The 16,174-nt window shown below is 39.3% G+C and overlaps 1 protein-coding gene and 1 long non-coding RNA gene across 2 annotated transcripts in view; one reads left to right on the top strand and one right to left on the bottom strand.

Moving 5' to 3' along the window:
- The first annotated feature begins 1,062 nt into the window (after window positions 1–1,062).
- On the top strand, window positions 1,063–5,739 carry LOC119734511. The gene is made up of 3 exons (XR_005272080.1): window positions 1,063–1,305; window positions 2,977–3,058; window positions 4,922–5,739. It is a non-coding gene; the product is annotated as an uncharacterized LOC119734511 (long non-coding RNA).
- A 2,070-nt stretch (window positions 5,740–7,809) lies between these two features.
- The window catches only part of LOC119734509 (DCN1-like protein 3), a 28,845-nt gene continuing 20,480 nt past the window's right edge, over window positions 7,810–16,174 (bottom strand). The window contains exon 2 of the mRNA XM_038208045.1: window positions 7,810–13,615. Within this exon, the coding sequence (XP_038063973.1) occupies window positions 12,440–13,438 (999 nt within the window). The 5' untranslated portion in view covers window positions 13,439–13,615 and the 3' untranslated portion in view covers window positions 7,810–12,439. The remainder of the gene's footprint in view (window positions 13,616–16,174) is intronic.

Below are 16,174 nucleotides of genomic sequence, written 5' to 3'. Positions count from 1 at the left end.
CGGCACTGGCACCGTGTATTCGTCGTGCATGCATGCCGCAAGGCTGGCCGGTCACGTGGTACTGCCTAGTTGGATGAGTTGTCCAGCTGCTGGGTTGATTGTCCAGCAACATTTTGCAAAATTCAAAGATTGCCATGGCCGGCCAACTATAGATGGGCCCCACCCATAGCTAATGTCAAAGGTCCCAAGTAAAGTCGGACAGTATCAGAGCTGTAGGGAATGTTTTATAGTCGTCGTACATCAATGTAAACTATAGTTGGGACCGCCAAATAAAAATATTGCGGTGGCCCAACTACAGACGGTCCCCACCCATAGATAATTTCATTGGTCCCAAGTAAAGTCAGATGTGTATTAGAGTTGTAGGGAATGTTTTATAATCATACAACAATGTACACTATAGTTGGGACCGCAAAATAAAAAGATTGGAGTGGCCCAACTATAGATTCGCCCCATCAATAACTAATTTCAGTGGTCCCCAGTAAAGTCAGACGTGTATCAGAGCTGTAGGGAACGTTTTACAGTTGTACATCAATGTAAACTATAGTTGGGACACCGCAAAATAAAAAGATCGGAGTGGCCCAACTATAGATGGGCCAGCCCAACAGTGGAACTTACAGTTGGGACCGTCCCAACTATAGTTGGGCTGGCCCAACTATAGTTGGGCCAGCCCAACTGTGGAACTACAGTTGGGACAGGCCCAACTATAGTTGGGACCGATGCGATAGTTGGGGCGTGACATCGACAATGCATAATGTGCCAAGCGTGCGTATCCGTACCGTGCACATGCAACCTTGCCTCCTGCTGGTAGCCCCCCTTAGTCACGTGCTGAGGGAACTTTTTTGGAAACGCCCCATTCGTACGCGCACGCGACAATTTTTGCTGTATGCAACGTAATTTTATTGGCTGAGAACTCGCAAAGTGCGCCGGTAGGTGATCACATACATACGCGCTGGTGACTGATTGGAGTATGCCAACTTTTACATCAGCACGCGTCGAGTTACCTTTTTTGCGCGTGCCGGCCATGCATGAACGACAACTTTTGTGTAGTATGCAGTAAAAATGGCGCGTGCACAACCGTGGTCACGTTCATCTGACGCGGTTTGAGGGGGAAAAATCTTCAAGCACGTGGCTTCCAGGTATGTTCACGCGCTTTGAGAAAGTTTAGTTGCCTTGTGTATTTGAGGGGCCGCAATGTACTAGTGGAGGAACAAAAGAGGGAAATAACACTTTAAAATTTCGTCTTCTTACTGTTAATTATTCGCATTTGACCGCCGCGGACACAGTGAAGTTATGGAAAGCTAACTGGTGAGTTGTGAATGATAACTCTCTCAATTTGAGCAACTTTACTTACTTTACTTTATTTTCCACATTACGAGATATAATGTCATACAACAAACCCTCCGGCTATCTGAACTGTCACAGACATTCAAAAAATCAATCCTCCTTCCCTGCCATGCCTTCTACACAGGCTAGTCACCGACAGTCGGATCATATTTCGAGCAAGCACTTTGGCTAGTCAAATTCAGTCAACAGGCAAAACATGCAAGTGGTAAGCACAACTCGGGCTTGTCAATCACCTACATTCAAAGCATAGATGTATCACGATACAGTCACAGCCAGTCAATCCTGTTTTATGTAGGCTGGATCTGGGAGCTCTTAACTGTTGAAAAGTGTCACTTGATTTGTTTTTGACTGAAAGGATAACTTGGCACAGAATGTATGTTTTGCCATAGGAGGGTTAACTTGATATCACCATAATTACTTAAAGAAGGGTAATGGGGATGGGGATCCCCCAAAATAGCAAAAACATTTGTCAAGTAGAGATTCAACGAATTAACATAAATATTTTAATAAATATTTAAAAAAAACCAGCAACCCAGTGAGAACTGAGAAGTATCAATGATCTTTAATACTGAGCTACTAAGCCAAAGGGCTTTAAATTTATGCTTAAACAAGCGGAAAGTGCATTAGTGCACACATTGTTAGCAGGGACGTGTCTAAAGAATTCACAGCTTAGGACCTTCGTGCTTGAGGAACTTCTACATAATTAAAGAAAGTTCAGTTGTACTGAAACCCATGAAGTAAAAAATTGGTCATTACAAGAAAACAAGTGAGAATAGTAGAAACCGTCTCAAATTTGTTGAAATGTGTCAAAATTGGCAGTCATTTCAATAGCTGACAATATAATCTGAGCCAAATTACACCAAAAGCTGTCTGTTCATAATAAGGTGAATAGCTTTAGAAAAATTAATGGATGGTTTATCCATTTTGAATACAAGGCTCAAACTTGAAGGCCCTTAGACGGTTCTCCCTGGAGTGTCGTGTCATTACCCCAAGCACTATTATAGTGAGTACTGGACGGGAATCAAGTAGGCCATAGGGCATGTGCCATTAATATGCTAAATTTCAGATTTTTTTGCAACAGCAGTGGGGACAACCTGAAATTACCATAGACTGGTTGGGTATACACCCCTGATCAAAATTTCAATATCCCCAAATAGGGGGGATGCTCACTAATTTTTCAACGTGTAGTTGATGACAGCACATGTTAACCAACGGTCAATCAACTGTACGTTAATGTAATGTTGACTTTACCTGGCCAATTGAACAATGTTTGCTAATTAATCAATGGGTGACTGTTTGGGGGACTGTTATTTGAGCTTCTGGCGCAAAATACAGGGGGTACTTATGACTTTTTAACGTATAGTTGATTAACCCATGTTAACGGATGTTACGTCAAGTATACGTTGATATAAACATTTCTTTGCAAAGTTCCTGATTTTTGATAAAGTGAAGGGAGACTTTTCATCGTCTCAAGCTTTTTGAGTTCATTTAATAATTTGAAGTGTGCCATTAATGAAAGCTCATGTAAAGGAATGAAAACAGAAATGTTATCTACGTGTATTAAGCTTTTATGAGCTGCATTACAGTGTAATAATAATTACACTTGAATTATACATGTCTCACAAAACATAGGAATTGAAACAAGGCTCCAGATTAAAGAGGTATCTAGCGGTCCTGGAAAAATATCTTTGTTGGTCTCCCACCCAAAAGCCAGGTAAGTCTACTTCCAAGTTTGGAACTTTAGGGGGGGGGGGGGGGTGGGAGGGAGGGGAGATGGTGACAGTTCAGTTTTAAGATTTGTCAAGTTATATGCCAATATATGTTGATAGAATATTTATATAATTTATACTGTTTACACTTCAGATTGCACACATGTTTAAGTGCACAGTGCATTTATTTTTCTGTATTGTAAAACAGCAATGATGTGACTTGCTTAATTTGATAAGAACCCACATTCAGAAGAAAAAAAAAACTTGCCAATGCCATGCATAGATTACAAATACAATAATGTTAAAAATACAGCTATCATTAGATAATACTGTTTTCTGTATTGGTAACAGCAATGTTACTTGCTTTTAAAGAACCCACATTCAGACAAAAAAAGCCATATCTCAACACCAAAAACAACAAAAAGATAGGCTTTAAACATTATCAATCACAGGCACCCACTTTAACAGGCCATTGTAAGAGCGCCCTCTTGTGTTCAATTTCCAATAACTAGTGTTGTGCTGCGCTGCCCAAGTGATTTTTATTCAGTAGAACTGTCAGAATTTGAGACATTCAAATCATGTCCCAGAAATTCACCAGAAATCCTATCAAATGATACAATGGGAACAGAAACCTAATATTGCTCAATTGAGTTGATCCTATACCAATGCAAATTGTCCATTAATTATGGACATGCTGTTTGCAATGTTTTTTGTGTCTTAGTTTGAGATAATGATAATTATTGTAAGTAATAATTTCAGTCAAATGACAAAAGGAGAGACCTGCATTGTTATTAGAATGTGTCAAAAATTGGAAAAATTTTTGGAAAGTTGAAAAGATATATTTTGTAAGGATAGGCCTTATACAACACAAAAAGTCACTCTCAGATCATTGAATGGTATGTGTATAGAAATTTTTTTTTAGGGTCAACTTGCATTCAGGATCATCTAGATATATCGTGTGCCCTTTCCTTGTTTCCTAGCAATAGGGCCTAATTTAAAAAATAATGAAATTATTTCATAATGAAATTATTTTATTTTAACCGGAATGAATAATTCAGATTTTCAGCATTGTTTGCAGAAAATGAAAATCGGGCTTGAGGATAAAAGCATATCACATAATATGTGTTAAAGGGAAATTACAACATTTGCAAGCATCGAAAAATAAAACTACCAAGTTTTTACGAAATACCTTACAGGATGTTGGTAAATGACAGTCTAAAGCATCCTGTAAAATTATGGCACCTGGTGTGAAGTCATTTTCAAGTAAATGGTATTTTTGTATACATTTCCAACGGTGGTCGGCCGACCACCGTTGGAAAATTTATTTTTCAACTACTGCTCAAAATTTATCATTTTTTCTTCAGTCCAAATTTTGTTTCCTATTGGTTGCATGTTCATGAATGGGGGCAGGCCAGCTAGACTGGTTCCCTTACCGTACAATTTTCCGGCATCTATAAATTGATCCATTTAATTTTCAGTGGAGTCAGGGAACCAGACTACTTGAACATTTTTGGGTTTTTTTTGGTTTTTCCAGCATTTCCGAACACAAAACTTCAAACATGTCAGTGCAACAATAATTTGATCTATTATACTAACCCCTCAAATAGTTCATTTCTGAAAATTAAAGCAAAAGCCAATGATGTACATTCCCTTTAAGAATATTGCAAATTTGTGTATATATCAACACATCACAAGCTCAAGATTAATGAACCTTTTTAAAAATTAATTTGGGATGTAATCAGTTTTCCCTTTGACCTTTTTTATCGTTAATTGTTGTACATTCACTTTCCTTTTTGTAAATTAAGGTAGATTTATGAGTTTCGAACTAACTTTTTGTTTTGTTTTTGTTTTGTTTTGATTAATTTCAGTTTTTGGTTTTGATGGCACAGCTTCTGAAAGTTTGATGGCTTCAGCTCTTCATTAAGTATTTATTGTAATTTTTTTTATTATTTCTATGTTTATAATTTATTTTTTCAAGTCCTTAGCATCTCATTAACTATGCCAGATTTGTGATTGTCGTCAGCAGACTGGCTAGTTGCCCTGGCAGCCGTTGACCTCAAAATACAGCAGTTGAGTTTCAAAAAGAATAGGACTCTCTGCAAATTGGCTTTGCGACTGAGCCTTAATAATGAACTCACTGGCTTAGAAACAAATTGCAATTTTCCCCTCTGCAGTCAGCAGGGAAAAACAATTAAAATAAGCTTCACGTGCATGGGGACTGTTAAAAATTAAATTGATTTCTCACAAATGCACACAAGGGTTCGCTGAACATTAAAAATTGATTTAAAAATTAAAATGAAGAGTAAACTTTGGTCTTTCGGGTAGCAGAAAAAAAAAAGATTATTTTTTTTAATAAGAGATCTTTTGTGAATTCTCTGATATAACTAAATTTAGATACCAGTCAATGTTAATTACAACCTTTTATTGTAGGGTTAGGTATTAATGGTTCAGAAAGTCTAGCTTATAATTGCCTGTGGTTTGCTTGACGTAATGTCTCTCTCTGATTCACCCAAAACCTGGCACAATCATAAGCTTTAGCCATCACTTCTTGTCATTTTCCTGGAATAGACAGTGGACTGTTGCCAAGTAAAGATTGCTAATATGCATTTTGGGAAACATGGCATAATTTTGACTGACAGCTTGTTCCTGTAGAGGGACATAAAGTGGGGGTTTAGGGCGTCTGCTGGCAGGGTGTTTCCCATGTAGGGCCTACACACTAAAAATGGCCAATCAAGGATTACAGGCACAACCAACATGGGTAATAAAAATCAAAGTCAAAAGCACACCTACTTGCAGGCCAGTAAATGGGCCCTCAAATTCTCTGCTATTAGAGCATTTTGTGGGACATGAACTTGAGTAAATAAAAAAAGAAAGGTGAAAGCCGTGAACAGGATCGGACTGAGAGCTTGTATTTTTGTGAAATTTGGAAGAAATTGGGCCCTAAAATTGCTCTTTTTTGTAATGGGGTACATAGGCACCATTTTTCAAAATGGTGATGGGCTTCAGGACTACCTTTAGGGTGATCATTTTGGATTGAAATTTCTCCCAAAAGTCATCCGATTACCCCCAAAGAAATTGGAACAGAAAATGAAAGATGATGAAATAAGCTTTAAGATGATGTGAGGAGAGTTGTCATTTTTCCCTGATTTTTGGAAGCAAGGGTATTTATCACTGGGGTTTATGGCAGTATATTTACTGGTCTGCAACTATATGTTCTGCAACCATATATGTTCTGAAGAGAAATGATCATGAACATTCACTGTCCACATGACTTGTTAAAATATTCTTGAGATGTTATTAATTGACTCAAACTTTTCAATGTAGCTATTATTTTTCTCAAGTGGATGGTGAAAAGAAAATTTCATTGACTTTTTCCTTCACTACATTGTAGTGCCACAAACACATTGGAGATTTGCTTGCAAATTTCCTTTCAGTACACTAAAGTAAAGCTTTAAAAATGTTGCAAGATCCAGTGGTCTGCCCTTTAGGTTTTGTCATATCACCCCCTTGTCAATGCATGTCACCTGGTAAAAAATGTCATCAATGTTTCCTGTTCTACTTCCCAGAGCTGAACAAATCTTGTCAAAGTTGTTCCTCCCATCCCACCTTTCCACAAGGGAGCTGGGATATCCTTACACTCAACTTTTCTCCCGGCTGCGTTTAATTTTGATCAAATTTGCTGATTTCCTGCGGGAGCCCCCAATGGCAATGTGCAGGAAAATCTTCAAGACCCGGCGTTGTCTTTGTCATAAACCGCGAAGATGTCACTTGTTCACAGAGGGTGAAATTCAGTTAAATTCAGTTTTACAGAGACTGAAATTAATCAAATCCATATCTGTCATGGATTGGCTTGGTTTAAGTTGCCAGTTGTGAAAAAAAATCATAGGTTCATCGACGTTAGCAGTTGCAAACTGCCAACAGTGACAATAATGTGACTAATGGACATGTTTATCTTAAAGGGAATATACAACATTTGCAAAAAGAAAGAAAGCAAAACTACGAAATTATTACGAAATACCTTACTGGACTGTAAGTGAATGACAGTCGAAAGCATCCTGTAAAATCATGGCACCTGATGTGCCGACATTTTCAAGAAAAGTGGTATTTTTGTATCAATTTCCAACGCTGGCTTTTTTCCTTCAAATAATGCATCCCATTTACCATATTTAGTTAGTCCGCATTTTGTTTGCAATCAATTACAAGCCTATGGACGGGTACAAACCAGCTAGACGTGTTCCCTCGACGTCTATAAATTGCTCCATTTCATGACTTCAAGAACAGGATTGTTTTGCTTGTTTTTTTCAGCATCTACAAACACAAAACTTCAAACAAGTCAGTGTAACAATATTTGCTACGAAATACTAACCCCTCAGATCCGTCCATTTCTGAAAATTACACCAGAAGCAAATGTTGTATCTTCCCTTTAAACGTCACTCTTCAATTTGTCTTGCTTTTTGATGTACAATGTACATGTACATGTATAATGTAAGTGAAATCATTCCCAATGAGCTCAAATGTTATTTGGACTGCCTTGTATAATTTGTAAAGTGCCTTAAAAATTTGTTTATATTGCACTGCTTATCGTCGCCTACAAGTGACACCAAAATAATTAACCTTGAATTCTGCAAGGGGAGTCAGTCAGTCAGTTAGGGAGTCGGGGAGTCAGTCAGTGAAACAAGTACTAAAAAAACACTACCTGGCCTTCTGGGACCACCAAAACATTTATCTCCAAATAACAACCAGTTAACAACCATGATTTACATAATCTGCAATCATTTATTCTTTAGCATGTTGTTACCATACAAAACAGTAGCATTTACCAAAGTATACCTCCAACCATAAACAACATTTTTTTTTTAAAACCAAATACAGCACAATTTCTTTTCCACTTCGCTGTAAACATTTCCACGCTTCAGAATAAGAGACAAGCACCTCAATTTCTGTTGTCTTTTTTTATCAAAAATAATTTCAAGATGCTGCCACAGGAACAATTTGTTTTGGCTTGGATTTTTTTTTTTACAGAGGAAGTGAGTCACCCTGTTTTGTTGATTCGTCATAATTACGATACCTACGACATCTAGGTACATGTTCTAAAAGTAACTCTATAGTACAAACGAGACTAATGGACACATGGCGCTATCCTTCAAGAAAAATGCAACACAAAAGAGTATACAGAAAATGCCCCTTACAAATTTACTTTGCATTTCACTAATTGCACAGAAGTGAATCATAACACGAAGCAGGCCATGTTGCGTCATCCTTTCATTTTTTTGTTTTGAATGGCCTTTAACAACATGGCTTTAACACTGCGTTCACTAGTTTTTATACCAGACCAGAAACCGGTATTGCCAGTTTTATTTAGTGGCCAGATTTATCTCACCTCTATTGTGGCCTTTGTTTTACAGGCCACATGCTAAAAATAGACCCTATAGAAAGTTATTTTGGCACTGCTGTACTGACTAGTATTAAATTCAAATATTGTGGCTAGTACAAAAAAAAAAGTCCACTAGATTTAAATCCCCAGACACAAGCCATATTTGCATGTTATCACTACAAACACTGAATATACAGCTCTAATTTTACAAGCCACAAACACGAGCTCGGATGTACTAGAGGCCATAAATTAGCCAAGTGAGGATATCACATCTTTGGTGCCTCCAAGCTTCTCTTTCTAAAGGACAGTTGCATCTTTTTCCCCCCAAGAATAAGCCTACAATTACAGCCTTTAATCATACTTTTAAAATATGTTAGTCCAACACTGTACATAAATGTAGCAGCACGTCCCAAAGAACATCAGTTAAAAAAATATTCATGAATGCATTTTGTATACAACTTTGCTAGTTTATAAATTTGCGACTTGGATTCTAAATGTTAATTGGGGAGGGGGGGGGGGCCTTTACAATGCATTATGCTAACAGTATGTTATCGTGTTAATCGCTGTATTTAGTTCTTTTCGTGTACAGTGTACACATACATGTACTTCATATTCATAACGGCAAAAAACCTTCTAAAATAACGAAGTGTAAAAGTGGAAGGCACTGTGATCAAAGTGGATATTTTTCATGACAAACAGTTCAAATTACATTTACTTCACATCTACTACATGTAGGTTGTGCATTTTAACCAGACGGCCAACCAATAAGAACTTTGTTACCTTTTGCACTGCGTTTGGCCAAACTGATTGCTTCAAAGCACACAAACCATTTTGTAGCACTTTGCTTAATAAGATTTATGATATACATGTACATGTATGACACTTGCTAATTCGTATTTTCTTTCTGTAATGCTTTTTTTTTAAAAGTCTACAAGGATGACAAATGTGGCAACTGTTCACTAGATATTAAGAACTTTAGGAACAGAATGAACTGCAGGCCAATCATTTCATCTACCGTACTAAATTTTCAGACATGCCAAATGACAAAATAATTTTCCATTAACTGATGTTGGAAAATCAACCGACTGTCTTACTGCAACATGGCTGTAACCACGAGACCAGCACAGTTATTCAAACCTTGAATTCATACCACAGCCTCCTCCAACTGTATCTGAGAAACAGGCAAATTGGTTTATAATTGCCGTTAACTAGGCCACATGCAGGACTGTCCCTGTTCACCCTGGATATTTTCTTGACAGTAATTCAAGGTCTTGTCGGCCAAATCACTGCTCAGTTTTAGCATAGAGCTAGCTCAATGGTTTTGACAGCCGCATGTATTGAATACTGGTCAGCGGGGAAAATGTACACCTGTACCAATGAAATATGTTGGCAAAGAGACAAGTGTTCATGTACACATGTATATCTTTTTTTTCAGCAAGTAAACCATGGATCCTCCGTTCCCTTGTTTCCTTTGCCATTACATGTACATGTAGGCAGCAGGGTCCAAATTACGTACATGACTATGGCTAGCAATAACACATGCAAAGGTATGGACGCTGCTCAATCCACTTCCCATGGACGCATGTACACAAACTACAAATACATATATACCGGTACATGTACATGTACCGTATACACCTAAAGGCAGCTGTAGCCATAAATTGAACACAGCCATAATTATGGGCTCCGTGCATAAACAATAGATGTCGCATTTTTACCACTTTCAAAGTACATGTACGCACGACTGATTTTATTCCGAGTGTCACATAAACCAGTTGCATCTCTGAATGAGCGTCAAGCGCTGACAATAATGCGTTCGAATCTCCGGCTTATTGCAGATAACCACTTAAAATCTGATACCTGTGACGCCGCATCCAGATGACTTGGCTATGGCTGGATATAACACACGGGTCTATGAGAAGTGGCTGCAGCTGCTTCCATAGGCTTCCATAGTCTAAAGTCCAATGGACCAATGATGTACATGTAGGAGTCAACCTGTGGTAATTTAAACACCTAGGCATGTACATGTACATGTACATGTACAGCTACCAATAGGGTGCTGCATTAAAGGCAATGTACAACATCAATTGACAAACGAAACTACCAAATTATTATGAAATACCTTACTTGACTGTAACTTGTAAGTAACTAATTGTCTCAAGCATCCTGTGAAATCTTTGTGCGTGGTATGCTGTGATTTTCAAGAAAAGTGGAATTTTGTATCATTTTCCAACAACTGGTTCGGCCGAACCATCCTTTGGAAAAAACATGTTTTTTTTTCTCCAAGTACTGCCCACAATTGACTTAATTTAGTAATTCCACATTTTGTTTGCAATAGGTTACAAATCTGTGAATGGGCGCAAGCCAGCTACGTACATGTAGTCTGGTTCCCTCACCTGACCATAAAATGTTGCATTTTACAGCTTGTCGGCTCAGGGAACCAGACTACACGAACAGCCTTCTTTTTTTTCTGGCATCCATTAACCAAAAAGTTTAAACAGGTCAGAGGAACGATATTTGCAATAAAATACTTACATGTACCCCCTAACTCCGTCCATTTCTGAAAATAACAGCAAAAGGATATACAGGTACATTGTATATTATGTGTGACGCAAAAATTCATGTATTCAAGACCACTTTAATAGTGACTTTGGACATTCTCAAGACAGCATCTTCAATTGAACAAGGGCAACTGCTCACAAACTTTCAAATGTTTAGGATAACATTGTAAATGTTCCAAATGCATAGAAACTCTAATGGCAGATATTGGGATGGTCATACCATGGCTCCATGGTCATACAATGCTTTCGCTCAATCAACAGACAGTCTCTGTGCAACTATACGTGCTCATGCACTGTCAGCACTGAGTTTGTCTGCTGCCATCTGCTGACCAGAAATACCCCAACTCGGATTGCATTATGAGCTGTCGTGCATTGCAAGTTGCGTTTCTTTAAAACCCTGGTTTGGATGGCAGTTTTGGGTGGCATTGAAATGCGGATATTTTGAAATTCAGTTTGACTTCCACTTTTCCGTTTGGATGTTGGAGACTGGATATATTCGAAGCTTCTGTTTTGTGACACAAGCTAAACAAAACGACCCTAGAATATACCCCCCAATTTGCTCCATGCTTTCTCATTGTAAAGGCCCAGTGGTCATTGAATCCTGCAAACTACCGTACATACCCAATCATTGTGGAGGGTATTGTGTGCAGCGCCTTACTCGTCACTTTTGTGGGCATGACTTACATTATTACTTTACGTTACATGACTTACGTTATTCGGTTTGAAAAAATGAGGAACACCGATTTTGAAATCTCTGACTTCTCCCACCACTACTGTTAGTGTTAGGGTTAACACGACTTACGGTACATCTTTATGTACGTGTACATGTATGTAGGCTTTGTCCAAAACTGATGTCCTTTGCTATTCTATGGCTACCGGTACCAGTACTTTCAGATCTGCCTACATCTGAGTCAAGAGGAACCTGCAATATTACCGAACACACCCAAGGTCTTTTAGTAGCATTTGCTACATTTGCTAAAGTAAGTAAACATAACATAGTTTCAATCACTCTCCATTGAGATGTTAATGCCTTTGTACAAAACTAATTGCCTTGCTACTAAAATAAAAAGGCTTGCTGAGTCGCTATGTTGTGAGTGGGGAAAAAAACCCATACCACTTCCAAATATTTACTCAGACAATTATAGATACATGTTATACCAATGTACGGTAAAAACTTTGATGCTATAAATTAATATTCTTATTTTACAAGTGGTTTACACAACGAGACAAGGTTTTCCCTTTATGGTGTTTCTTACTAGAATGGCACCATTGTAGCGGGAGTTGAAACTCTACAACCTCTTGCTTACTAATGCCGACACCTGAATGGTTAAGAAACCTGCACATGTATGCAAGCAGAAAGTACTGCCCAAGCCACTAGTTATACCTGTAGAGAAGATAATCACAACATTGATCAAAAACTCCTCATCTGAAAGGTGCCTGCTGGTTAGTTTTCACACCATTACTCCTTCGCTGTCATCATAACCATCATCTACATTCTCTGTCCTTTGCTTTTCCTGCTGTTTACGGGCCTGTCTTTCGTTCTCGTACTCAACAAAGTCATCAAAGAGGCTTGGCCACGCCTCGTTGTCATCATAGTTGCTCAGGTCATCGCCGATGACCTCGGTAAAGTTCAGGAACATCTGCCAAGTGTCCCGAGATATGCCGCGCACCTGCTGATCCAACAGGAAGTCACACCAGCGATCAAGGATTGTCACCTGCCGCTGTGAGAAGACAAGCTTCCATAGAGGCACAGCCATGTCGCACGGGAGGGAACGCTGTCCGCCTTCCACGTCCAGCCCAAAGTTGAAGGTGAAGCGGTAAAGGTCCTTGAAGGTGGCTTCATTTTTCACCTCTTTCCTGAGGTCTGAGAACTTGTTCATGATGCCTTTGAGAGAGTCCGCCCGGAGCGCACGGCAGCCATTCACAAACTCAGTCCGGGTGAAGCGGCACATTGCGGAGGCTTGAAACTTCCAGGCAAGGACTAGAACGATGAATTCAGCCGGATTGACCTGCAGATCCAGACAGAATCGCTCCATGCCATCAGCAAGGATGGCATCCTCTGTACTGTCCCGGTACCGCTCAAACAACCGGTTCACTTTGCTCTCAGAATAGTCCGACTTGGACTGGCGAGTCACTCCATCCAGTCCATTGCGGGTGGCCATCCCCTTTGACCTTTCCGAGTATCGGTGTGATCCATTTGAGATGCGCAACGGCTGCTGCTCCATGGTGAGGTGGTGAGTTGTGGGTGCAGGGGGGGTGGTGGTGTTGGTGTTGGTGGATGCAACGATGGGTTCACGTTTGGGCACAAGGGGCGGGGCACTTTCGGTGTCAGGCAAGGAGGTTCTAGCCGTCAAGGTGGCACTCTTGTCCGGGAACGGCAGGCCTGACTTGGTCTTGCCATGACTGTCTGAGCCACTGTTCTGGGTACAGCTGGAGAAGCACTTTCCCATTGAGGCTCCTTGGTGTCCCTGGCAGCTGTGGTGTTGATGGTGGCAGCTGAAAACACTTCACATCATCCTAGCATCCTTTGAAAATGGGAATCTCTTTGAAGACATTCTGCTTCAACTCTAGACTTGATATCGCATATAGGTACCTCTTTGGAAAGTTTCTTCACTCAAACTGCTGACCTGCAATAAAGTGATACAAAATTCCATTTTAGTCAATTTTTTTTCCAATCAAAGTGTGCCGACAGTGGACACAATTTCAAGGCAATAAGCTCAGACTTTTCATAGATCACATTGTACAGTAGAACCACACATATGTTTCAAGACAAAAATGTCCATATATGCATTGTAAATCAACAACATAAAAGGACACCATTATGCAATTTGTCAGCTGGTTACTGCAAACATTTTTAAAAATATATTTTGATAGGGTCGATACTGACACACATGCCATGCAGATGACGTAAATGAACCAGTCCCCAGAGAGGACATCTGCTTGGCAACGCTTTAGGAATGACACATCCTTCTTATTCAAGCTTTTTTCTAAAGGTGACAATACGCATTTTCATGCATGATATTCCACTCTTCTGGAATGCTGATTATCACACATGCATACCAACATACTCAGTGATCGACGGTGATGGCTTAAAGGCATAAGTATTTTTCAAAATTTTCAAAATGGCTGCCATTGTTTGTTATTCTACCTATAGATATTATTCAAAGGACAAACCTGCAATGGCCCTATAGCAAAATATCTTTCTCATGACATACTCTGACTGTGTGCCAAATTCCATGCTTGTATCATCTACATGTACTTTAACTTTAAGGGAATGTACAACATTTGCTTTTGCTGCAAGTTTCAGAAATAAATGGATTTGGAGGATTAGTATGTTATAGCAAATATTGTTAAAATGACTTGTTTCACGATTTGGGCTTGTAGATGCTGGAAAAACCAAGAAAACCAATCATGTTCTTGTAGTCTGGTTCCCTGACCCCACTTAAGATGAAACAGAGCAATGTATAACCTTTGCGGAATTGTAAGGTCAGAGAATCAGTCTAGCAGGCTTGTACCCCTTCACAGACGTGTGATCAATTGCAAAGAAAACGCGGAATAACTAATAATGAAAAATTAGAAGCACTTTTTAAAAAAAGCCAGTTTTCTCCAACGCTGGTCAGCCGACCAGCGTTGGAAAAATTCGATTTTTCTTGAAAATGACAGCACACTAGGAGCCACGATTTTACAGAATGTTTTAGACTGTCATTCCCTAACAATTCAGTAAGGTATTTCATGATAATTGGATCAATTGGTTTTGTGATGTTTGCAAATGTTGTATCTTCCCTTTAAGGTACAATCCCATCACCTATCTGCCGTACTTCATGTGTTTGTATGTGTGGGGTTGCTGGCCCAGACGAAATATCCACTGATGATACCGTAGACTGTGGCATAGACAGTCAAGACAAAGAACATTAAGAGCTAGAGCAATGTGATCCCCAGTTAATAGGGCCTACACATGTAGGAATGTGGCATTAATCAATGGAATTCTACCAAGATCAGATGACTTTTCCTGAACATGCATGTGTACATGTAATGCGTTATAACGGTACCGCTCCTTTGGCTTCTCAATATATGTATTCTCATGCATTTGAAGTTGTAAACTAAATGCATTGAATAAATTATGCTGTATGCACATGCACTGTAAACATCATAACAATGTACATTGTAATACATGTCTAATGTGCATGAACGAAAACATTTTTGTCTGCACACATGAGCACACATGTTGTATAAATTTCACAGTGAAAAAAAATGAACTTTTTTCTCACTCTCTAGAGCTTGTTTTTTGTAAAACCATCAAAGAAAAATTCAGTTACTGCCAGAAACATTTGGACAAATTAAATTGCCCAACTGAAATAGTCTCTGAATGGATGCAATTATAAAGTTTTATTGGGATTCGAGATTACCCCCCTTCCCCCCCCCAAAAAAAAATTGTTTTACTCTTCCCTCTCCACCCCCTCCCTGCCCACCCTCAGTAAATGTGTTGACTCAAGCAAAATAAACCGCCGATCAAATGCGTAGATTGGCAATTATACAAATTAACTGCGGTGATGCCCAGGCCGGGGCCTGTCCTTATTAAATTTTCCACGCCATTATCGCATTGATAACGATCCATTGCACCATTTACCCAGACCCAGAGAATCGCAGGACTTGCCGTAACCTTAAAGGAAACCACACCCCCAAGAGAACGAATATCTGCTGAACTAAAGTTGCAGCTGCTATGTCTCACCTTGTACACATGTACACGTACTAGTACGTGTACATGCCAAATGCATTCATGTTCAGTTCATGAAAAAAAAACAAGGGCAAAATTAATAGACCTGCTCTGCAGCTTGAACTTGTCATACCAGTTCATTCACATTAAATGTACGTAAATGTTCAAACATACACATGCGTAATTCTGCAATTGGTACACTGTAAATTCTGTGCATAGTCAATCGTCTTTGCTTGAACAAGTACCGTATGCAGTGCGCAACTCAAAGCATACAATGTATGGGCTTCGTGCACAAGTACCCCTTCAACGGCCAGAAAAGGAGAGTTGGGGAGACCTAGACTGGTTCCCGATCCATCCACTGCGTATTTCGAATGATCCAAAGTTATTGGGGGCGGGGATTAGTCTGGAGACATCGCAAGTTAAATTCGAACATATTCGAATGTATTCACGTACCGACGACGCCTGATCCTCA

This window comes from Patiria miniata, unplaced genomic scaffold, assembly GCF_015706575.1.
Source record: "Patiria miniata isolate m_02_andy unplaced genomic scaffold, ASM1570657v1 HiC_scaffold_27, whole genome shotgun sequence".
Classification (NCBI taxonomy): Eukaryota; Metazoa; Echinodermata; class Asteroidea; order Valvatida; family Asterinidae; genus Patiria; species Patiria miniata.
The sequence above is the reverse complement of the archived record's forward strand: the minus strand, read 5'-3'. Positions and strand labels throughout refer to the sequence as shown.